This window comes from Paroedura picta, chromosome 15 (assembly GCF_049243985.1).
Source record: "Paroedura picta isolate Pp20150507F chromosome 15, Ppicta_v3.0, whole genome shotgun sequence".
NCBI lineage: Eukaryota > Metazoa > Chordata > Lepidosauria > Squamata > Gekkonidae > Paroedura > Paroedura picta.
The window spans coordinates 8,637,276-8,661,354 of record NC_135383.1 but is presented as its reverse complement, the minus strand read 5'-3'; the positions used below and the strand labels follow the sequence as shown (position 1 = coordinate 8,661,354).

At 51.2% G+C, this 24,079-nt stretch overlaps 2 protein-coding genes across 3 annotated transcripts in view; both read left to right on the top strand.

Annotated features, from left to right (window-relative positions):
- The first annotated feature begins 52 nt into the window (after nt 1-52).
- On the top strand, nt 53-6,591 carry RPL22 (ribosomal protein L22). The gene is made up of 4 exons (XM_077311879.1): nt 53-266; nt 3,607-3,711; nt 5,023-5,147; nt 6,380-6,591. Exons 1-4 carry the CDS (start codon nt 144-146, stop codon nt 6,522-6,524), a joined length of 498 nt encoding a protein of 165 aa, XP_077167994.1. The 5' UTR covers nt 53-143; the 3' UTR covers nt 6,525-6,591.
- Nucleotides 6,592-8,235: 1,644 nt separating this feature from the next.
- CHD5 (chromodomain helicase DNA binding protein 5) overlaps nt 8,236-24,079 on the top strand; it is a 48,768-nt gene continuing 32,924 nt past the window's right edge. Inside the window, exons 1-9 of one of the 2 annotated variants that reach the window (XM_077311763.1) lie at nt 8,236-8,552; nt 10,289-10,419; nt 18,088-18,270; nt 19,345-19,463; nt 20,344-20,588; nt 20,875-20,999; nt 21,788-21,911; nt 22,277-22,443; nt 23,282-23,497. In XM_077311763.1, coding sequence (XP_077167878.1) covers nt 8,510-8,552; nt 10,289-10,419; nt 18,088-18,270; nt 19,345-19,463; nt 20,344-20,588; nt 20,875-20,999; nt 21,788-21,911; nt 22,277-22,443; nt 23,282-23,497 — 1,353 coding nt within the window. In that variant the 5' untranslated portion in view covers nt 8,236-8,509. The remainder of the gene's footprint in view (nt 8,553-10,288; nt 10,420-18,087; nt 18,271-19,344; nt 19,464-20,343; nt 20,589-20,874; nt 21,000-21,787; nt 21,912-22,276; nt 22,444-23,281; nt 23,498-24,079) is intronic. The other variant, XM_077311764.1, reaches the window with a different exon arrangement.

Sequence of the window (24,079 nt, the reverse complement as noted above, 5' to 3'; positions counted from 1 at the left end):
CCAAGACGGCGAAGGGCCAATAGAAAGCGACCTATCGACTCTCTCTGCGCTCGTCACGAGGGGAGGCGAACTTATTCCGCCAGAGGTTTTCCTAGAGCGGCCCGCGGCGCAGGAGTCGGCGATCGGAAGGCTTTGAAGTACGCATGCGCGCTGGAGTCCTGACGCAGACACGTCCGGCGTCCGGGAGAGGGGCGAGGCGAGTGGGCGCATGCGCACGGCCTCTCTTCCTTTCTCCCCCTCTCGTTGCTGCCGCCATGGCGCCTGCGGTAAGTCTCCAGCGAGGCCGGGCTGGGGAGGCGAGCCAACGGCGGTGGAAAGATGAGGAGGGGGCCCCGGGGGGAGCTCCACCCCCTCCTCGGCGGCTCCGCCCCCTTTTCCTTTCCGGCCCCCCCTTTCCCGGCCTGTGGAAGGGGCAATGGGGAGGGGAGGCGGGGAATGGGCCTGCTCGTAGCCTTTGAAGTGCCCCATAGGGGTATCGGGGGGGGGGGAGGGCAGATCCCCTTGAATAGATGGGCCGCAAGCAGCAAAGTGTCTTCCTCCAGGACAAGATTTGGAATTGTAGTCCAGAGGCCCATGGACTACAATTCCCATGAGCCCCTGCCAGCAGGGGTTCATGGGAATTGTAGTCCATGGGCATCACCATCAGCTTTGCATAGCAGTGACTCGTGGCTCTGCCTCTAGCAGCATCAATGGGTGCAGAAAAGCCGCCTTGGAGGTGCTGGCAGGGATTTCTAGGAAAAGAAGAGTTGGTTCTTATATGCCGCTTGTCTTTACGCGGAGTCTCAAAGTGGCTTACAGTCTCCTTTCCTCTCCCCACAACAGACACCCTGTGAGGTGGGTGAGGCTGAGAAAGCCTTAATATTACTGCTCAGTCAGAACAGCTCTATCAGTGCTGTGGCGAGCCCAAGGTCACCCAGCTGGCTGCATGTGGGGGAGTGGGGAATCAAACCCGCTCGCCAGATTAGAAGGCGGTGCTCCTAACCACGACGCCAAGCTGGTAATTGAAGTCCTTGGACATGTGAAGAGCTGTTGTTTGGCCGCCTCTGCTGGTGAGAACTGCAGGGGAGGCTGTGGGCACAGCAGGCACAGAAAGCTATCTTGTACTGAGTCAGATGACAGGTCTGTGACCTGTAGTAGCTCTACAGGGTCTCAGAAGTCTTTTGGGTCACTGGATCTCTTTACATGGGAGTGTTGGGGGACTGAATCTGGGAAGTTCTGCATGCCAAGCAGATGCTATGCCACTGAGCAGTTACCCTGTCTTCTGAAGTATCCGAAGTCTTGTTGGAGGGAGAGAGAGTCAGGTGCGTTGCAGTATTAGTCTAGAGCAACAGAACAAAGTTTGAATACAGCGCCACCTTTCAGACCAAGAAAGTTTAATTCTGGTTATAAACTTTGATGTGCATGTACACTTTTTCAGGCACATGAACGCTTGTACCCAGAGTTAAACTCTGTGGGACTAAAAGATGGCACTGGACTCATAGTTTGTTCTGTTAGAGGCGAAGAAAACATTGACATAAATTCTCTGGCAGCTGCTGACCTGCGCAGTGCTGGCCCAATGGGCTGACTCAAAATAAAGTGGTGTCATTTGTGTGTGGTCCTGGGTATCAAGGTTGTGGTTTAGCGGTAATCATCTATGTAGGCTGGTTCAGTCCTCAATAGGTCCAGTTAAAGTCTCTGCTTGAGAGCCAAGCACAGGAGATAGACTCAGAGTCAATGTACCAGTGCCTCTGTGAGTGTAAAGTAGCTTTATCTGTTGATATATAACACACTAGCAGCCAATTGCATATGTGGGAGAAATTGAAGGAATGCAGCTGGGGTTGCTTGCAGAGCATGGGCTGAGCCAATTCTTTAGCTTCAAAAGTGTCTGCTGTCAGACTGTACAGAATTGTGTGTTTGTGGCTGCTTGGGGATTGCAATGACCCCCTGGGAGTCACTGTGCTGCATACAAAATAGGCCACCCTATGTGTAACCAGTGTGGGATCCTTCAAAAGTAGCACATTGCTCTTAACTGTAGTCATAGTCCCTGAGTTCTGCCCGTGGCCCTTTTCTCCTGTAGGAATAAGTGACAACCATTGATTTGCATAGGATGTAATTGGGCAGGAGCGCGGCCAGTGTCTGCTCCTGGGGACCTTCATTCCTGGGTTGAATCCCAGCTTGTTCCGTTCCGGGCGTGCTGCCTTCCGTTTTCATCTGCACAGCTCCTTCCTGATTTTTGTTTCTCGATGATGCTGGCACAGTACGGAAGGTTGAAAATGAGATTGCTCCTTTTTTCACCAAATTCTCATCTACTGACATGGAAGCGAGAAAGGGTGTTGTGAATTGTCCCACCATGCCCATCTCGCTCATTTCTGCTGCTCCAGACAGACGAATGCTCTATCTTGATCTACCCTGCAAGGCTGTGATGTGGATGGCTCCCCCCCACCTCGGCCAAGCTGTTTGTCCTGCTGTGACCCCTGTGAAAGGGTCGTTGAACCCCCCCAAAGTGTCCTGACCCATAGGTTGACAACCACTGACCTAGCGTATTTTGTTTATCCTAGTTCCCCCCTTTCCTCAGCCTGGTGGTTGCGATCTAAATAACGTGTTGTGTTTTTTGAAGGCAGTGATACATGTAGGACATTTTATTTGCCTCGTCTGGGCAATCACCACGGTTTGTGTAATGGCGGCTTGCTTCGACAGTTTGGTTGATAAATCAGCTCGTGTGAGGCACTCCTGGCCACAGCTGGTACCTGGCTATCCAGGATCGCACCCAAGTTGCCCAGCTCAGTCTTCACGGGGAGGGTGCAGCCTATTCAGCACAGATGGTATATCTACTCCAAGGTCAGATTTGTCACACAACCAATCTCTCTTCCCTGCGGTAAACTTCCATCTGATTGCCCTATAGTCTGGAGAGTATATGGCTCTCTAGGGGGCCCTGGAACATTTGAAGGGGGCCACAGACTGGAAAATATGAGAAGGGGGGCCCAAAGCATTTTTGGCATGTATGACACCCTTAATTGCTCGAAAGTTCGAAAGAAAAAGAAATCATGCAGAAGCAAGTAGGAGTAACAATTTGCCTGGCAGGTCAAGGTAGGGGTTAGAAGAAGGGGAAATGAGAGAGCAGCCAGAAGGAGGAGGGCCTTCCAAGTGGGCTGTTGGAAGAGGTGAAGAGGCAGAGCAGAGGCTCAAAGGGCATGAGACATTGTAATAATATCAGCTGAGACAGAGAGCTGGGATAGATATTGTAAGTTTATCCCGTTCCTTTTCTTTTCTTTTTTTTACATGGAGGCTTGATTGGCTATTGGAGTGAGGACATTAGCGTTTTACCTTGAGCACTGCCCGCTAATAGCAAAACATAGAAATTAACACATGTACACATGCTCCTTATTCTTCTGTGCCCTGATTCACCTTTAGGGATAAAGCACATCAGCTGTCAACATGTACTTGCTGTGAACTGAGCCCTGTGGATAAAGCTAGTCTCCATACAAGATTGAGAAACTTACTCTGGGATTGAGCGGTCAGCTCAGAGGCCAAGCTCCATAGACTTTATCCAATGGACACAGTCTTCTGGTTTCTCACCGTGGGCGACCGCCGTATCTCTGACGAACGTTCTCTTTTTCCTTCCCACAGAAGAAGCTTCCCACAAAGGGCGGCAAAAAGAAGAAGCAGGTCTTGAAATTCACTCTGGACTGCACCCACCCGGTAGAAGATGGCATAATGGACGCGGCCAACTTTGTAAGTCCTGGGCTCTTGGGGTGTTGTTGTACTAGCTGTAGAATTGCACACACACCTCCAACACTAGATTTGGAAAAGACTGGGAATGGTGGTGGTTGGTTGGATTATTTGGGAGGCCTCTTGAGAAGTAGAAATGCAATCATCTTTGTTCCAGAGCGCATGCAATGCGCTCTCCTTTGCTTCGACGCAATGTCCAGCATGCTATGGCACAACCTGCACAGTTGTCACTGACTGGTCCACTGATGTTTTCTTCCTATTCAGTACCACACCCGTAGCTCTCGTAGCGTTGAAAAGGACTGTCGTTTTATAGCAACCAGATTTAGAGGTCACTGAGTGGTTAAGTACTTTCACGTAGGAATTATGTCCTTGAGAGCAACCTAGTTTGAAATGGGTATTTCTGGTAACAGGACATTGCATGTGCGTTATCTGTGATGAGCTTTGCATCAAGCATCTCCTTGGTGGGTCTGTATAACCAGACTTGCCATGTGCTTTGCTGTCATATAGTCGCCTTGCCATTCCACTGTGTGCTGGCTTGCGCATGGCGCAGTAAGCACACTCTTATTTTTCCTTTTCCTTCACCCCTATGGATATCAGCAGTAGTTGGTGAGCTACAGTAGAACTTTTGTTTAAACGGAGTGCTGCATTCCAGTATCACATGGCACAACCGTGCTCCTTTGGAGTGGAGGGATGTGCGTGAGATTGCTCACCATGTAACAAATCACAAATATTCTGGCGGCACTGTGAAATTGGCAGACGTATGTAGCTTTGGCGTGCTGGGACCCGTTTTGTCAGTGGTCCAGCGTGTCCAAGAAAGCTTGCCTTAGTCGTTCCGCTGCCACTAGACTCTTGGTTGTGCTTGCTTCAAGATGAAATAATACACTGCCAGTCTGGAAATTAGTTAACAGCGAAAAGTAGGATGTCAGCAAGGCTCATTTCAGATGGTTCCTGTGTCGGGTACGCATGTAAAAAAAAGATGCTTTTATTAATGATGTGTGTGTTAAGTAGTGAGATCTTCTGCACTTCTCTTAGTATCTCAAACAACGCACCTCTGCTGATGTTTTGATAACATGCAGACCTGCTTGCATTGAATTGGTCAGCCGGGGAAAGGATCAGTTCCCGGAACGCCCTTTCCTGTCCCAAGAAGTTGGCTTTTGCGTATCCTGTCCTCGAAAGAGACAAGGGGAAGCAGCTCTTCCTTCTGTGGCTGCTTCTTTTTATTGGCGCCCGCGTGTCTAGATAGGAACAACCCCTGGTGCCCGTTCGTCGGTGTCGGTCACCTGGCCTGACCCACCTGTCTCCACCCCCTTGCAGGAGCAGTTCCTCCAGGAGCGGATCAAAGTGAACGGGAAAGCTGGCAACCTGGGTGGGGGCGTGGTGACCATCGAGAGGAGCAAAAGCAAGATCACTGTCACCTCCGAGGTCCCTTTTTCCAAAAGGTAAGGAGACAGAAGTGGTTAAAAGTTAGGGAGGAGGCTTTGCCAAGGGCAGGGGAGGGTTAGAGTCTGGGGCACAAAAAAGCTTCCCTCCCATATGGGTGGGTTTTGGCTCATGGGTGGTGTTGTGCCCCCTTACCTGCTTCCATAGGAAAGCAGCCTTCGTGGAAAGGAGATTGCAGAAGTCACAGGTTGCCCCGTGAACTCTTCCCCCTCTGCCGCTGACTGATGTCCCCCCCCGAGTCCTACCTAGCAATCAACATAAATAATCCTTCTTGGCCCTTCTCTAGCGTATCATGTAACTAGGGCAGCTTTTCTCAACTCCTTCATTGTTGACCAACCCCTGAAACATTCCTCAGGCTTCAAGGAAGCTCGGAAGTGGGGCGATCGTGCAGAATACGGTCAGGAGGCGTAGCTGTGTACACACCCACCCGGGGCCCCTCCCCTTCCCACCCCCTCCAGGCCCATCACGAAACCCCGGTTGAGGCAGCCTGTTCTAGAACCTAAGCTAATTTGGGGCTGCTAAACCAGCAGGACTTTGGACAGCTACCTGTAATGTATCACCAGGCCGGAAGGAAATTTGAAAGGCAGTGTGTGTGTGTGTGTGCGTGTGTGTGTGTGTGTGAGGGGGGGGGGGCTACTGCATCATAAAAGAAATGGACAAGCAGTGAAATTAGCATTTGTCAAAGCCAGTCAGGGTTCCAACCATTATATGTCAGTTGAATTCTGGTTTTGCAAACCACATGTAGTTAATGCACACCGTGGGGCTGCATTAAGTCCGTGCTGAGCCCTGTTTCCAAGCATAGCTTTGCACTCAAAAGAACTGCAAATATAAGATCAGCAACATACATACAGGCCAGGTAGTATTCTCTAGATTGCTTAAATTTAAAAACGAAACGCCTCCAGCTTACCGCCGGCCATTGGCAGGTATCCAGGGGAAGAGAGATGTTCCACAGTGTTCCGGCAGCCACCAGGATGATCACTCATTCTGCTCAGGGAGCGTTCTGTCTCTTAAAAGCAAGCAACAGACCTGTACCTTGTGCCACACACGGCCGGATATCGAATGTCTTGTTCTTCACACAATAAGTAATTACGTGATGGAAACAAGAAATGGCATCTAAGGGGGGAATGATGGCTCAGAGCGTTCCAGAAGGCCCTGACGGCCTTGGGATTGCCCTTTTACATTGCAATCATGTTGGTTACCTGCTTTGTTTGGTGTGTGTTTGTTTTTTTAGGTACCTGAAGTACCTCACTAAGAAATACCTGAAGAAGAACAACTTGCGCGACTGGCTTCGTGTGGTCGCCAACAGCAAGGAAAGCTATGAGCTGCGTTACTTCCAGATTAATCAGGATGAAGAGGAGGAGGAGGAGGAAGATTAAACGCACAGGGATCCCGATATAGTTTTGTACATTTGGTTTTCCTTAAATAAAATGTGAGCTAATTGTTGGGACGGTTTCTGTGTGTCTCCCCACCCCCGCCAGCAGCGCTCTAGATCTCAAAACGATTGTGTGAGTGAGAAAGCAAAGCGTTTGCATGTGTCTGTCTCAGAGTATTACGTAGGGCTTCCCTCTTCTAGCCACCCTCCTTGGAACCAGAAGAAGAGTTGGTTCTTATATGCCTTTTTCTCTTCCTGAAGGAGTCTCAAAGTGGCTTACATTCGCCTTCCCGTTCCTCTCCCCACAACAGACACCCTGTGAGGCGGGTGAGGCTGAGAGAGCCCTGAGATTACTGAAGAAGGAGAAGAGTTGGTTCTTATATGCCGCTTTTCTCTTCCTGAAGGAGTCTCAAAGCGGCTTACAATCGCCTTCCCTTTCCTCTCCCCACAACAGGCACCCTGTGAGGTGGGTGAGGCTGAGAGAGCCCTGAGATTACTGCTTGGTCAGAACAGCTTTATCAGCGCCATGGCAAGCCCAAGGTCACCCAGCTGGCTGCATGTGGGGGAGCGGGGAATCAAACCCGGCTCGCCAGCTTAGAAGTCTGCACTCCTAACCACTACGCCAAGCTGGCTTTCAAGTACTTGAGGTTCTCAACCAGCCTCAAATATGGGAGCTCTGGCCTGGAGCTGTACATGATTCTTTCCCCCCCAAATGCTGAAAAAGTTGACATTGGAGGAAGAGCCTCAGAACCTCCTTGCTGGATCAGAAGGCCCATCTAGACCTGCATCTGGGGGCCAACAAAGAGCATCAAGACTAAGCTCTCCTGATGTTGCCTCCCAGTTCTGGTAGAAACTCTTCTTTTTGCTAGCCAAGAGTCTCAAAGCGGCTTACAACCCCCCTCCCTTTCCTCTCCCCACAACAGACACCCTTTGAGGCTGAGAGAGCTCTGAGAGAACTACACTGTGAGAACAGCTCTAACAAGATTGTGTCTAGCCCAAGATCACCCATGCGCAAGAGCGGGGAATCAAGGCCGGCTGGCCAAATTAGAAGTCGCCGCTGTTAACGACGGCACCACACTGGCCTTGGTATTCAGAGCTAAACTGCCTCGGAATATGGAGGTTCACTTCCGTGACAATGACCCGCCAGCCGTGAATTGAACCTGCCTGGCATGGCCAGCTTCATGTCCGCTGGTGCCGAATCCCACAATCTAATTGTTTCTGAATGAAGAGCCGTTTGTGTGTCCAATTTGTTGCCGCTCCGCCCCCTAATATTTTGGTAGACAGGAAGAAAAGGCTGGGGGGGGGGGGCTTCCTGGGAGGGATGAGCCCTTTGCAAGGGAGAAAGCAACTGGGAGCGTGATAAAGGGCAGGGTGTCCTTGGGATGGGGGGGGGAGTAGGATAGAGGGCTGCAGGCATAGAGGTCCCCCCCCCTGCCCTGCAGCCGTGCCCCATGGCCCCCGAGTCCTCCTCTGTGTGGACATCCACTGCCTCCACCGCCCGCCCTTGGTGGGATGCCAACCTGGCCCGCATCCCCGCCCTGGACCCCTCCAAGATGCCTCCCGGCTCCAGTTGGAGCTGCGCTGTGGGCTGCATGTGCGCGCATCCCCCTTGGAAAAAAACAAAGGGGGGGTCGGGGAAGGGAAGGGAAGGGAGGCCCGGTGCCCAAACGATGGGATGCGGTTGCCAGGGTAACCAGACTGGACGTCACCGCGTTTGGGCATGTGCGGCTCCGTTCCGGGAGGGTGCCAGGCTGCTGCGCTGCGCTCTGCTGTGGCGGCGGCGGCGCCGGCGGGTGCTGCTATTGCTGCTGCTTCTGCTGCTGCTGAGCGGGCCGGCCAGCCAGAGTCGCCTCGGCAGCCCCCTTGCCCGCCCGCCCAAGCCCAAGCCCGGCCGAGCCGCCGCTCCCTCCGCCGCAGCCATCTTCGCGCCGAGCAGCCTCGCCCTCCGCAGCGCAACGTGCGCCCCGGGCCCGGGGAGGAGCGCTGAGCATGCGAGGGGCGGAGGAGCCGGAGGTCGCGGAGGACGCCTCGGGTAGGGCAAGGGGGACGGGGACGGCGGGGGTGGGCATGGGGGTCGCGGGAGGCAGGGCCCGGGAGGGGCGCCCTTCCCCAAAGAGCCCGGCGCGCCCCGGCCAAGCGCCGCCCGGTTGCACCCCACCTGGCCGGACCGGCCTCAGTGTCTGGCGGCTGGGATAGACTGCTCCTGAGCCAGGAGGCTCTCTGCCTAGCCTGTCCTTCCCGGGCTTGTTGCCGATCCGGAATTTGGCCCTGTGGACAGGAAGCGCACAAGACGGCCATCGGGCCCGGGACCCTCCTACCCACTGAGGCCGACCTGGCCTGGTGGGGATAGACTTCTCCTGAGCCAGGAGGCTCTCTGCCTAGCCTGTCCTTCCCGGGCTTAGTGCCGATCCGGAATTTGGCCCTGTGGACAGGAAGACCCCAGGAAGCACACAAGACGGCCATCGGCCCTGGGACCCCTACCCACTGAGGCCGACCCGGCCAGGTGGGGATAGACTGCTCCTGAGCCAGGAGGCTCTCTGCGTAGGCTGCCCTTCCCGGGCTTGTTGCCGATCCGGAATTTGGCCCTGTGGAACCAGAGCCGGGGCTGTCTAGACAGGAGGCCCCCAGGAAGCACACAAGACGGCTATTGGCCCCGGGCCCCATACTGCCACCAGGGTCCCCCGAAAATGTGAGCTGGGTGGAAGCGGCTGCCACCTTCAAAAGCTGGGTGCTTGCCCCCCAGATGGGGCACGTGTGTGTGGCTATGGCTCCCAAGGCAGCTGCCCCCTTACAATGGAGGGTAGGTCTATGAGTGTCTGGCTGCCCCCCATGTGGGGCTAGAGGAAGTTACCTGTTGGTTAAGACTGCCTCTGTGCTGGGCGTGACAGCCACTGGCCTTCCGCCTGGGTTCTCCCCCCTTTCCCCCAACGCATGCTCTTTAGAGGTAGATTGCCTCTGATTTTGGAGGCTCTACTGGCCTCCACTATCCTTCATAGCCCATGTATTTCTGTCAGTTTTGTCTTGCTGGGGCTCACCATGAGCGTATCTCATTTCAAAAGAAATTATGCTTACTGGATCAGACTGTATAACCCACCCCCAGCTTCTAGCAGTCTGTGGTATCCTGCCCTTGAACATGGAAGGTCTCGTTTGCTATCTGCATTTTTTTAAAAAAGTATGCCAATGCAACTGGGATTCCACTTTCCATCCTGTATCGGGGTGCAAACTAGGAGTAGGTGCCAAAGGAAAAGAAGAAAGCATCTTCCTGTGAAGATATTGGGGTGCTGGCAACAAACAGGCAAGATTTATGCTAGGTCTGTGCATTTGTTGCTTGGGCAGAAATTTGGCCCTGGATGCCAAGCAGAAAGGCCTGGTGCCTTGCAACTGGCACATGTATCAGGTTGCCTACCCCCGATGTAAACCCAGTTGGTCCATGAAGCTTCTGCCATGACTCATACAGTCTAAAAGGCCTTTAGGGGCCATCTAGTCCAACCCCCCTGCTCCATGCAAAAAATCCAAAAGCAGAGTATCACCAACAGACATCTCTGCTTGAAGATCTCCAGAACTTGATCCCATTGTCCGCCCAGAAGTTTCTCCAAATGTTCGCCTGAAATCAGCCACAGCCCCTCACCAATCGAGGAAATCATTTGGGGCACCAAGCCTGGGATTTTCCGGTTGTTGTATTTGTGGTGGTTGCATTTGGTGTAAGAATTTCCCCCCTATGAGAGGGTTTCCCGTTTGATTAATTGATGGCTTTCCCTCTTTCTGCAGAAGAAGAGGATGGGGTGCTGGAGGGCTTGGAGGACTTCTTCCCTGAGGAGCCGGTGAACACCCAGAAGAAGAAGAAACCCAAGAAGCTGAAGGAGAACAAGGCTTCCAAGATCAAGCGGAAACAGAAGGAGGTACATTGGTTTGAGCTGGCAGTCTATGCTCTGGGGGTGGGTCCGAATGTGGGAACTCTCATGGGAAAGGACTTTCGAAAGGAGCATTTTAAAGGAGCATTGTGTGGTTGATTGATCATTCTCACATTTTACTTTATTGTGAATTCTGTAAAGATACTAGGAGTCGTCTAATTCTGTCCCCTGATTACTTTGCGTTTTCGACATTTCGACATTTCGATTATTCTAATTGCCCTAACAATTTATTAGTTACCTTCAAGATAAGGTTTCCAACATCTTGTACTCAGTGGCAAGGTTTTGTTCTGTTGCTAGCAGAAGACAGAGTTCTCCGGCGCCTGGGGGAACTATTTGTCAATATTATTCTTTTTTTCTTGTGCTTGATTCCTATTTTGTCTGTTGTGAGCTGTTTTTGTTCGCTGGTCAACTGACTGAATAGAATAGGAGGGTGGTTATAGGCCTAGTGATAGTTTCAGTGGTAGAATTTCTGAGAATGGTGGTATATAAATCAAATTATAAATAAATAAATAAATCATCAGCCCGGCCAGTTGTTCGACCAGTTGCTTTGGAGAGCCAACAACAGGGCAGAGAGGCTGACAGACCTTTCCCTTCTGTTGCCTTGTGGCACTGGTATTCAGAGGTTGACTGCCTCGGAATGTGGAGGTTCCGTTTTATCACAACAACTAGTAGCCATGAATAGACCCATCCTCCATGAATCGGTCCTTTTAAAGTTGTGCTGTGTTTGTGGCCATCACTATGTCTTCTGGCAGTAAATTCCTAATTTGAATTACTTGTTGTTTACAATAAGTTTTTTTTCCCTCTTGTTTTGTCCTGAATCTACTGCCCTGAGGAGTCTCGGGTATCCTCACCTTTGGGACCCTCATATTAATTTTATTTGGGCCTAGTTATGTCTGATTCATAACCTCCAAAATGTTCCTGGGGGGAATCCTTCCCAACCAGTCACCATGTGCTGAACATAGGGAAAGACATGTGCTTAAAGAGAACATGTTCACAGATCACCCCTATGCTTTTACACACTCACAATAACGCACGTGGGTGTTTATTGTATTACTGGATTGACCACAGATCCCAATTTTTACTGAATCTGTCATGGACTGGGCTGTGACGGAGTGGCAGTGCGGTGGGAGCGCTGTAGAAGGAAGTGGGGTGTGATTGGCTTTCCTGGATCACCTGACACTCTAAGCCCAAAGCATTCTGGGATGTGGTGTCTCTTTCGGAACTTGAGATGCCCTCTCTGACCTTTCTTCTACCAGCAGCCTTGGCAGCACAAGCAGGGGAAGGATCAGTGCCTGACCAGGCTCTTCAAGAGCTGGCACTCGCCATTCAACAGCAAGCAAAGCTCCTCCTGTGGACGGGCTTGCCAACCTCCCGGTGGTGGCTGGAGATTTTCTGGAATTACCCCTGATCTCCAGGGGACAGAGATCAATTGAACTGGAGAAATGGTGACATTGGAAGGTGGACTTTATAGCATTATGCCCCATTGATGAAGTCCCTCCCCTCCCCAAATTCCATCCTCCTCAGCCTGCAGCCCCCAAATCTCCAGGTATTTCACAACCCGGAGCTGGCTACGTACCCTACCTATGGAGGCAGCCTTTACAGCATGTCTGTCGAGGGCTTCTTAGAGAGCCACTGTGCTGTCTCAGAGCATGAGCAGAGAAGTATTTGGTGGAGGGTTCATCCTATCCCGAGCAGGTTTGCACTCACTTTAGAAGAGCATACCTGCTGCTTGAGGGTCCTGTTTCGGTCCACACCTTTAGATGGAAGTACCTCTCTTCTAGAGCAAGCAACAGATTTGGCCAGCTTCATTTGGTATGCCAGTGGGGGCACTGCTGCAAGAGGCAGACCTGATCTGGCCTATCCATATTCTGATCCCATCGAGGCTAGACTACTGCAATGTCCTTCACATCGGGGCTGCCCCCGAAGCGCTATCTGGTATGGAACACAGTGGCAAGGTCGCTTCCTGGCTTAGTTTACATCGCACGCATCTCTCTTGTTTAAAAATAGCTGTGCTGGCTGTCAGGTTGCTTCTGGATGCACATCAAAGAATGCCGGATGGCAGAGATGCTTCTCCTCTTTTTTGAACCCGCAACAGCCCTGTGAGGGAGGTTCAGCTGCAAGAGAGTGATTGATCCAGGGTCTTTCTGTAAGCTTCATGGCAGAGTGGGGGTTTGAACATGGGTTTTCCAAAACTAGGTCTGATGCTTGGCACGATTTTCTCATTTGACAAAAGCAAGCATTCACTTGAAGGCAGTGAGTGTTGATTATTTATGTTAGTTTATTTATATACCCTGCAATTCCTCTTAACGGGGACTCAAAGCGGCTTACACCGTTTTCTTCTCCTCCATTTTATCTTCCCAACAATCCTGCGAGGTGGGCTAGGGGGAAAGTGCGTGATTGGCAGAAGGTCACTTAGCTACCTTCCACTGGGATTTGAACCTTTATCTCCTGGGCCTTTTCTGCGGTGACTAGAAAGTTTGCGGCAGCATCCACAGAACTCCGCGGAATTTCATTATTTTCACACTAAAATCTCCTGGTTCAGGCACAGTGCCGAATGCACTCCTGGATTGCCAAGTGTTTTGTGAATCCCAAGAAAACGCGATTTTCCCCCACCCCTGGGCGGGAATTTGCAGTAACCTAAAGTGGAAGCTCAAAAGTTGCATTGGCTTCCTCCACTGTTTCCCACCTCAAACGTTTGAGATCTCACTGATGCTGTATCTCTGCCCGCCCTCCTCCACTTCCCATTGTATTTTTATAAATATTTTTGAACATGGATTACATTACAATGAAGTTCCAAAGTAGCACTAGCACACCCCCCCCCCCATCCCCCTGTCTCCCCCTTGGGCAAGATCAGGGGTAGTCAAACTGTGGCCCTCCAGATGTCCATGGACGACAATCCCCATGAGCCCCAGCCAGCATTCGCTGGCCGGGGCTCATGGGAATTGTAGTCCATGGACATCTGGAGGGCCACAGTTTGACTACCCCTGGGCAAGATTGAACATTCAACAGAACACTCTTTGTCAGTTTCATGAAGGGAAATGAGACTGTGGTCAGTTTCAGGCAGGGAGGCTATGATGAACTGGTAAATTTTCACCAAGTTGTCTTTTAATTTGCATGGCTCCTAGGAAGGCTGTGTGTGTGTGTGTGTGTGGGGGGGGTGAGCTGCACGGTATATGGGAAAGGGAAGTGCTTGGGCATTTATCCCACAGGAGGGGGAAGAAGGGAAGGGGGAGAACATAGAGTGCCCCTGTCCCTCTTTCTGTACATCACCTATCAGATGTGAGAATATAGGGCATATGCCTTAGCTTAGGAAGGGAAGTTGCAGAATTTCTATTACCTTGAAGGTTCCTTCAGCAATCCGGCCAGCACAGGGTTAATGGCTGCTTCCTCCAGCCCTCATTTAAGAGTTTTGACTGCTGTGATGGAATCAGCACAGAAGAGCCCTTCCTCCTTGCTTGCTGTTTTAGGATGCTCTGGGTTGATCCTGCGTTGAGCAGGGGGTTGGACTAGTTGGCCTCTATGGCCCCTTCCAACTCTATGATTCTATGATTCTATGAGGAGTTTTTATCTCCTCCTTTTCCTCTCCCACTGGCCTGCTCAGGCCAGGTCAAGGAAGATTTTCCTGAAGTCCCCAGAAATTTATTCCTGAAGTCTTCCTGTTATTTAATTCCTCTAAAACTCTGTTCTCTGTTAGGGGGAGGGGAGAGTTTTACCATCCCGTTTACCCCAGGAGTGGCTCTCCAGATGCTCATGGACAACAATTACTATGAGCCCTTGCTATTCCCCTGCTGGCAGGGGCTCTTGGTAATTGTAGTCATGGACATCTGGAGAGCCAGTTTGGCCAACCCTTTGCAGAATGAGTGGATGAGCTGTCAGGATTTGAAAGTCCGAACAGGCTTGCTCAAGGAAAGTTTGGAGCTCATGACCCATGGGCATCATGGTGCCCATCAAGGGAAGTATTTGAGGCTGTCCCCCTGCCCTGTTCTGCCCTCCCCGTGCGGAAAGCCTTCAGCCCAACTCATCAGGCCCCTTTCACTCCGTGGTGCTCCATCTGCAATGCAGCACCTCATTTGCAGTTTGTCTCCGGTGAGTAGCCGTAAATCTTGGCAGCCCGCTGCATACCAACCGTGCCGCCTGTGGATGGCGAGTGGAAGGGAGCCTGGTGGGTGGGACGCAGCCCTGGGAGATGCTGGGCAGCTCAGAAGGCCTTCAGTGATTCTGTGCTCAGCATTCAGCGTTGTGTGTATTTCCCACGTCGTTTCTTTGAGTCTGTCACCCTTATGGCGCTTTGGACCCCCCCCCCCCCAGCCTTTATGGTCCTGATGTGCCTTGGATGTCAGGTTCTGAAATTTCAGGAGCCAGAGCTGGGGGGGGGGGGATGTGGGAGAATGCATCAGGAGGTTGGAGTTGGGCTTTGAGTGCTTTGGAAAGCTCCCACCCACATTTTGTGACGGGTGAAAGGAAGGAAAGGATGCCCAATCAGTAAACATTTATGCAAGCATCAATTTCCATGAGTGAGAGCAGGAGGCTTATAGGCACATGGATCCTTTTCATGCTGGAGGGAGGTGCTCTCCGCAGACACCTGAAGCGAATTAAAAGGCATCTCGGCTGTACATCTTCCCCTGGTTTGGGAGGGCCTCGATGCTGCCAGCGCATGGGGGTGCCACAGCCTTTGTGTGACTGGCGGAGCATCTGTTTGGTATTTATCCCATTAACCTGACTGATTGCTTCTGCACCTGCCGGCCCATCTTTCTCCTGGGCAAACCAGGCAGTCATTTGCAGTCTGCCGTGCTGCCAGCTATATGCGGGGACTGCTTTGGGAAAGGACGGAGGCAGGAATGGTGGGTGGTTTCCTGTCGTTCAGCACTGGGGAATCTGGAAGCCTTTCAGGGAGGGGATTTTGAAAGGGGCAATTTTACGTGGCAACACTCATTGCATCTGTAGCGTTGCTGATTTGGGGATTTTTTTGGGGGGGGGCCTTTGGGTGACGCATCCTCAAGAAGCCCTCCGCATGGCAAGCCTAGGCATTTTCTCACTCTGTGAACGTAAGCTTTACGCATACATTTTTGGTGATGTCTGTTCCATGCACCTTTTTGGGGGAGGGAGTGCGGTTATCGCTCGAGGACATCCCAGGGTGCAAATTAAGGGACGCTCGCTTGGTTTTCTGCAGCCTTCTACTGGATCGGATGACGTGATCCTGGTTGCATCTCTGGCGGCTGCAGCGAGAAGGTGGCTTGCTGCTGTCTGGAAATCAATGGATCCACCCTCAGCAATGGATCTGAAAGGATCTGGACTGAGGCGGTGCTGACCAAACTGACTTATTATAACAGGGCATTAAAATGATCTGTGAAACCTTTGGATTTTGTTTGTTGAGCGTGGGAATACTGCCGTTTCCTAGCTGTGTGCAACCGATAAGCATTGTTCTTTCGGTTATAAACCAGAGATTCCCAACCAGGGCTCCATAGACTCCTGAGGATCTGTGGGAGCTCTGAACGGGGCTCCTGCTGTAATCAATTGGCCACAAGCTAGGGAGCCAGCTACTTCTATTGCTCCCCCTCCTGAGCATGAGTGAGGGTCTCTCGTGGTTTCTGGGAGGGGGCAGAACCTGCACGCCTACTCCCACCTTAAACCGCCTCCTGTCTCACTTCTCCTCGAACCTGCCTGTTAACCCAGGCGGTGATGTCACTTCTGGGGACGTGTCACTTCCAGGGGGCGTGGCAGGGAAGTGTGGCCAGCTGACATCACTTCCGGGGCTCCTCAAAGCCTGAAGAATGATTTCAAGAGCTCCTCCACGGTCAAAAGGCTGAATAAACAAGAGTAACATAGTGACATAGGTGTTCACCTCTGCCAGCTCTCTAGTAACGCTGACCTAGGAAGTTCTGCTCGCTTCCATTTTTGCCTGGAAAGCAACCAGCCAGCCAAACCGGCCAGGTCATCGATCCGATGGATTGGTAGTAGCTCTTCAACACTATGGGGTAGTCAAACTGCGGCCCTCCAGATATCCATGGACTACAATTCCCATGAGCCTCTGCCAGCGTTCCATGGACTACAATTCCCATGAGCCCCAGCCATGGACATCTGGAGGGCTGCAGTTTGACTACCCCTAATGTTTTCTCAGCCCTGTTGCTGGAGGCTTTTTTAAAACTCTCTCAATTTATCAGGCTATTGCACGATAGCGATTGCACCCCACTGAATTCTCAGGCAAGCATTATTGTGCTATAGCAATCGATCGCAGTCGAATTCTCAGGCAGGCCACTGAGCGGCAGATAGTTGCTGCAGAATCCACGATAGTTGTAGTAGTGCTGTAGCATCTTGCAACCTGTGGATTAGGAGCAGAGTGAGACCTGCTAGAGCTCTGAGCAATGTCCTGATGGTGGGAAGTCACAGCAGACTTACGGAAACGCCTGGTGCGGTTTTCAGGTTGAGAGACATTCAGAGGTATTCCTAGGAGGTCTCCCATCCAAAGATAATCCTGCTTAGCTTATGAGTTCTGACAAGATCTGGTCAGCCTGGGCTATCCAGATCAGATCTCCCACACAGCATTACCTCCACCCACCCTCCGGAAAAAAAAGAGAGGCGATTCAGTAATTTTCAGCGTTTGTTTTACCCTCCCCTCCCTTTCTGTGCCTTCCGATTTTCAAAATTATTTCTGCACGGCCGTTTCTGCAAAAACGGGCGAGAGCTATTGATTCATTTCCTTTTCGCTCGGCCCCAAATCCTCCTCCTTGGCAGCTGAACGGATTCGCTCTCGCCGTCCTCGCTGGGCTCCCGGCAGCAGAACCGACACGAGACGTATTGACATAAAACAACCAGCCTCCGGTTTGAATGGGAGCATATGTAGGCGGAGGTCCTCGCCAGAGACGGAGGCAGAAGGAGGGATGGGATTTCAGCGGGGTCTGCAGGCATTGCCATGGCAACCAATTACCCAGGCCAAAATTATAAGTGATTATGTCTCCGGTGAAAGGCGGGCGGACAGTCCTCCCCTCTTTTTTTTATTATCAAACGGGAAACTTGATGAACCCAAACTCATTAGCCGCTGGTAGAGGCGGAAGAGCCTCTTCCCTTTCAAGTTAGAATATTTTATTTGGAGGATTTGAATAAAATGTGAAAAATCCATCTGGTTTTGATGTGAAGTGGCTTGGGGGACGTTCAGATATGGCGGAGTGGAGGCCAGGCACGCAAATGAGGGAGAGCGGGGAAATTCTCCTTCCTGATCGGTGTTTTATTTTGGGTTGCTCCCGTTGGGTTTTTATGCCTTTTCTTGTATTCTTGTATTTAAACCGGGTTTTATTTGTCGCAATGATGTCTTTTTGTTCGGTTTCAGTGGTTTTTAAGATTTAAATAGGCATGTCTTTCATCTTATCTCCACTTTCATGGCTTTGATGTGGGCAGAAAGGTGGGGTGTAAATGTTGTAAGTAGATAATTAGTTTTCACCCTATCGTTCTTACGTTCCTTGGCTTCTTGATCCTGCAGTTTGTGTTGTCCCCTCCCTCCACCCCCCAAAAAGATCTTCCCTCCTAAACTGTCCACAAACCAGGGATCTTTTGCTGGCATCTGAAGTGAGCGCTCGTTCCCGAAAACGTAACGTTGGAATCAAATCGAATGAGTCCTTACGGAAGGATGCGACTCCTGATTTTGTGTTTCTCGAAATGCAGGGGTGCCTCGATGATGACATTTCTGAAAATGAGGAGGAGCTGGGCGATAAATCGGACAGTGAAGGCAGCGATTATTCCCCGAACAAAAAGAAGAAGAAGAAGCTGAAGGAGAAGAAAGAGAAAAAAGTCAAGCGGAAAAAAAAAGAGGAAGACGAGGAAGAGAATGAGGACGGAGGCTTAAAGGTACACCTCAGCGTGAGAAGTCTTGATAGGGATGCCAGCCTCCAGGTGGGGCCTGGAATTGCAGCCCCAAAGGTCAGCAATCACAGTGTGCCCAAACTGTTTCTGGCAGGGCTTTTAGAATCACAGAATCTGAGAGTTGGAAGGGACCTCCAGGGTCATCTAGTCCAACCCCCCGCAGATTGGAGGAAATTCACAACTACCTCTTCACCTACAGGGACCACAATTCCATGCTTCTCAGCCTCCCAGCAATCAGAATGCGGGAAATTTCATTGCCTCTTTTGAGGGCGGTTGTGGAAAGTAGCCCTGTCATCCGGCACCACTGTCTTACTCTTCCTTTCAAGCTGCTGAAGGAATTCCCCTTAGCCCTTGCCTCTGGGATGTGGGTGAGGTTTCGCTACACAGGTGAACTCCACACCTCAGTGGCCTTTGTGAGGGCAGAAAGGCAGGATATAAACGTTGTAAAACAAACACACGGAGCATCTGGCAGTAGGGCGGGGTTTCGAAAAACCCTGGGGTTTCTTGACGGCCCTGGAAGGGTTTCCTGAACGGGTGGGAGTTAATTAATTTGTAATATATATTTTAAACGTGTTCAACATTTATCATGTGATATGACCATGACCCGCCCCCTCCTCCCAAAATGGCCAATGACGGGCCTGGAGGGAAGGGGAGGAGCCCCGGGTGGGCGTGTCCACAGCCATGCTTCCCACCCGTATCTCGCATGATCGCGTCACTTCCGGGGTTCCTCAAAGCCCGAAAAATGTCTCAGCGGTTTCTCAACAGTGAAAAAGTCAAGGAAGGCTGCTGTAAGGGCTTGGCACGGCTGCCTCGTCATGCAGCCTCACCCACCCCACAGGGTGTCTGTTATGGGGAGAGGAAAGGGAAGGCGACTGTAAGCCACTTTGAGACTCCTTCGGGTAGGGAAAAGCGGCATATAAGAACCAACTCTTCTTCTTCTTCTTCTTCTTCTTCTTCTTCTTCTTCTTCTTCTTCTTCTTCTTCTTCTTCTTCTTCTTCTTCTTCCTATTCTTCTTCTTCTTCTTCTTCTTCGCCCCTCTGCTCTTCACCTCCCTGTAGGAGCCCAAGAGCTCTGCTCAGCTCATGGAAGAATGGGGCCTGGATGACGTGGACTATGCTTTTTCCGAAGAAGACTATCACATGCTGACAAACTACAAGGCCTTCAGCCAGTTTCTTAGGTGAGACCCCAGAAATGGCTAGGTAGGGGGATGAAACAATTTGGAGATGAAACTCTGTTGGTTAGTTGCCAAGGGTAGCCACAGCAAGCCTCTTATTTAGAGGCACTGGGAAGCCATCGACGTGGGTATGGTCCTGCCTACTAGCGAAGGGCTGAGCCCCCTTTCAGACAGCTAAATCCATGCAAAGCTTCCAGGGGGATACCTGGATCTGCAGATAAAAATCTTACTTCAAAAGCACTTATTTGGAGTGTAACCAGCCCCCTTGTTAACAGTGACGCCTGCACCTGTTCAAAAGCCGCAGAGCATCGTGGGTGCCATGCTGGCTTGCTCTACAGTAGTGCAATCACGTTGCAGCCAGCTTGTGGTGATCCCAGCCAAGAGAATTCAAAGCAGGGAGGGAGTTTGCTACTGCCTTCTTCTGCAGAACCTTCCTTGGTGGTCTCCCATCCCAGGACCAACCCTGGTTAGCGTCCAAGATATGACATAAGATAATAGAGGGCCATACCATACCATGCCACCTTCCCTGCCCTTTTCTTGCCCTGAACGGCGAGGAGGAGGGTGGCAAATAAGAGCTGAATAGCAGCGGCCCACCGCTAGAAGGAGCAACCACCGTCCCCGTTCCGAATTACAGGACTCTGCTGTAGAATCCCAAAGAGATTAAAAAAGAAATCCAAACCAACAGAAATCGAACCAAGAAAGCGTGCCATTGAATCTCAGCACAGTTTAATCTATTAAAATGGCGCAGGGTCGCCCATAATTCACTTACTCCCTAAGTGTTAGTAAAATTAGTCCTCTGTGTTGCTCAGGGCTCTTTGATTTCAGCAGGGCTGGTGTGTATTGATGAACTGCCCTTTCAATCACCGCCTTCCTTTCTCCCCAGGCCTCTGGTGGCCAAGCGGAACCCCAAAATCCCCATGTCCAAGATGATGACCGTCCTGGGTGCCAAGTGGCGGGAGTTCAGCGCCAACAACCCTTTCAAAGGCAGCTCGGCCGCAGCCGCGGCAGCTGCCGTAGCTGCTGCCGTCGAGACGGTGGCCGTAGCTCCAGCCCCGCTCCCCGTCGGCGTGCCACAACCGCTGCTTCCCCAGCCGGTCATCAGGAAAGCCAAAACCAAGGAGGGCAAAGGTAAGCGAGGCAAGGAAGGGGGAGCCGATCAGAGGAGCACAGAGACTTCAGGGCCCGTTTCCACCAAAGCTGCGGATTCCAACCAGAGGGGGTCTGTGGCTCGGTGGTAGAGCATCTGCCTGGCATGCAGAAGGTCCTGGGTTCAAATCTAGGTGTCTCCACATTAAAAAGAAGATCAATACGTGAAGAGCAAGACCTCAACCTGAGACCCTGAGGTGGTCCAGATAGCACTGACTCTTGTCTACCCCCACTGACTTCAGTGCCGCCTGTTTTCCTTTTCCTCCAGGCCCCGGCGTGCGGAAGAAGATAAAGAGCACCAAAGACAGCAAGAAAAAGGGGAAAGGGAAGAAGGTGGCAGGGCTGAAGTACCGCTTTGCGGGGATCGCCAACAAGAGGAAAAAGGGCTCCTCGGTAAGCTAGTGACGTCGGCTCTCGGGGTTGCCATCCCGCTCACGGGAGCCAATCAATACGGTCCCAGAACTGGGCCTGAAATTCAGACTTCCCCTCTTCTGTGGCCTTGGCTGCCGGACACCTTGGGCTGTGCTCAGAAAAGCTTGTCGATTGTTTATTATAGTGCGCTATTAAAAACAGAATAAAAATGATAGTTTTGATGAAGTTTTTATTCTGTTTTTAATTCTTTTTTAATTGTGCACTATAATAAACAATCAACAAGTTTTACATTCTTTTATTGTACAACTCAGCTTCTGAGTTCCTACCTGTTACGGCTGGGTTGTGTTCCTTTTTTGGTTTCGGTTGTGCTCAGAAAAACTTGTTGATTGTTTATTATAGTGCGCAATTAAAAACAGAATGAAAATGATAGTTTTGATGGAGTTTTTATTCTGTTTTTAATTGTGCACCGTAATAAACAATCAACAAGTTTTACATTCTTTTATTGTACAGCTCAGCATCTGAGTTCCTACCTGTTAAGGTTGGGTTGTGTTCCTTTTTTGGTTTCGGTTGTGCTCAGAAAAGCTTGTTGATGGTTTATTATAGTGCGCAATTAAAAACAGAATAAAAAGGATAGTTTTGATGAAGTTTTTATTCTGTTTTTAATTGTGCACCGTAATAAACAATCGACAAGTTTTACATTCTTTCATTGTACAGCTCAGCTTCTGAGTTCCTACCTGTTAAGGCTGGGTTGTGTTCCTTTTATGGTTTCGGCTGTGCTCAGAAAAACCCGGTGTCCCCTTCCTTTGCAGAGTGAGGAAGAGGAGCGTGAGGAGTCCGACCTGGACAGCGCCAGCATCCACAGCTCCTCGGTGCCATCCGAGTCCTCGGCAGGCCTGGGCAAGAAGGGCAAGCGGAGGAAGAAGAAAAAAAGATGTGAGTCCCAGTCCAGATTCTTTCCTATTTCCCTGCCTCACTGTCGCGGGGAAGGCAGGCCAGGTGGTCTGGCTGGGGTGTGGACCATTCCCTTCCAGCCAGTACCACACGCTGACTCGTGACCTCGAAATTATAGAGACTATCTCCCCTCCACAAGCACCATCTTCAAATCTCCTGGAATTTCCCTTGTTGGAGCTGGCAGCCTTGCCTCTATTGCGGACTGAGGAACTCTGTGTGCTCTCAGAGGAAAGGCAGCCTTCTCTGGGCCAGCGTTGGCAAACAGGACGTTTCCCTTCTGAAGATAACGCTTCCTCGGTCCTCCCTTTGGGGGACTCCCTTCTCTTTGCCCCTCTTCTGTTTTTCAGTCGAGGAAGGGGACGGCTATGAGACGGACCACCAGGATTACTGCGAAGTGTGCCAGCAGGGCGGTGAAATAATTCTGTGTGACACGTGCCCCCGTGCCTACCATCTTGTCTGTTTGGATCCCGAGCTGGAGAAGGCGCCAGAAGGAAAATGGAGCTGCCCACACTGCGTAAGGAGATTGGCAGCGGAGGGGCCGTTCTGTCTCTCTTTCCCTTCCTGGATGAACACATGTGAAACTGCCTCCTGCTGAGTCTGGCCTTTGCTCTCAGTATTGCTTTCCAAGGCCGGCAGCCGCGCTTGAAGTTCTCAAGAGATCTTTCCCTGATCCTCTATATAGTGTGATTCTGTCTGTCACATGACAGTCCTTAAATATTGAATTCACTGCAATTCCCACTTTCACATTTCTAACAAATGTTTATTTGTTGTATTTATTTTTGCATTTATATACCGCTGCATTCCATTCGGGCGGTTCACAGTAAAAGAATAAAGAACAGCATGACCCCCATTAAAACCCGTTAAAAATGAACATTATCTGGAGAATATCTGGAGAACATTTACTTATGCCATGTTTCTTATACCCTTTCTCCCCTCTCACCCAATATGGTTTACAGTGTCATTCCCTGCTTCTCCACTATATTTTATTTTATTTATTCATTCATTCATTCATTCATTCATTCATTCATTCATTCATATTTTTACCACAGCCCTGTGAGGTAGGCTGGGCGGAGAGTGAGTGACTGGCCCAGGGTCAGTCAGTGAGCTTCCAGGGCACAATGGCTCTCCCCGATTCTAGTCTGAGGCTTTATTCACTAGATCAGGGGTGGCCAAACAGTGGGTCTCCAGATGTCCATGGACTACAATTCCCATGAGCCCCTGCCGGATGGCAGGGGCTCATGGGAATTGTAGTCCATGGACATCTGGAGAGCCACCGTTTGGCTACCCTGTACCAGGGCAGCATTTGGGGAAAAAGCCAGCTTGTTTCAGCTCTGCCTCCCATGCCCCGCCAGGAGAAGGAAGGCATCCAGTGGGAACCGAAGGACGAGGAAGACGACGAAGAGGAGGTCGGCGAAGAGGAGGACGACCACATGGAGTTCTGCCGCACCTGCAAGGACGGCGGGGAGCTCCTCTGCTGCGACACCTGCCCGTCGTCCTACCACCTGCACTGCCTGAACCCTCCGCTCCCCGAAATTCCGAACGGGGAATGGCTGTGCCCTCGGTGTACAGTGAGTTCCCTCCGCCTTCCTTGCGCCGTCCGTGCCCTTTGCCCGCCTTCCCGCTGGTGACCTCCTTGGTGGGACTAGCTGCCGTGCCTCCGTGGGGGCTGCATCCCATGAGACTTCAGGGGGGTTGGAGCTCCCTTCGGCGCCAGAAGCCCAAGCCTACATGGGAGTTGTCTCTCTGTCGGTCGGCATTGGAGGCAGGTTGAGCTCTGGAGCTTTGGTGGCTTGTAGGAAAGCCTGGGGGGGCAATGCGAGGAGTAGCTCTCAGCCTGCATGTCTCCCCTCCTCCTCCTCTTACCCTTCCTCTTCTTCCACCCCTTCCGAGTCCTGCCTGGTTTCTTGAACTCTCTTTTGTTGCAGCCTGAAATCAGGATCGTAGGCTTCTTAGGGCCTTAGCTTTTCACTGGTTTCAAATAATATCAGAACCTTTCAGGGCCTCTGGGGGGAGTTCCATGATTAATGGGTTGCCAGCTCCGAATTGGGAAACACTTGAAGATTTGGGGAGGGCAGGGGTTGGAGGCTGAGTAAGAGGAGGTTTGGGGAGGGGAGAATCTTATTCCAAAATAGTTCGGGGGAGAAGCAAGT

Coding starts and splice junctions, on each gene's coding strand:
- RPL22 (XM_077311879.1), top strand. CDS start 144: ATGCGCGCTGGAGTCCTGACGCAGACACGTCCGGCGTCCGGGAGAGGG. Junction 267..3,606: donor CTGCCGCCATGGCGCCTGCG/GTAAGTCTCCAG, acceptor TCCTTCCCACAG/AAGAAGCTTCCCACAAAGGG. Junction 3,712..5,022: donor TAATGGACGCGGCCAACTTT/GTAAGTCCTGGG, acceptor ACCCCCTTGCAG/GAGCAGTTCCTCCAGGAGCG.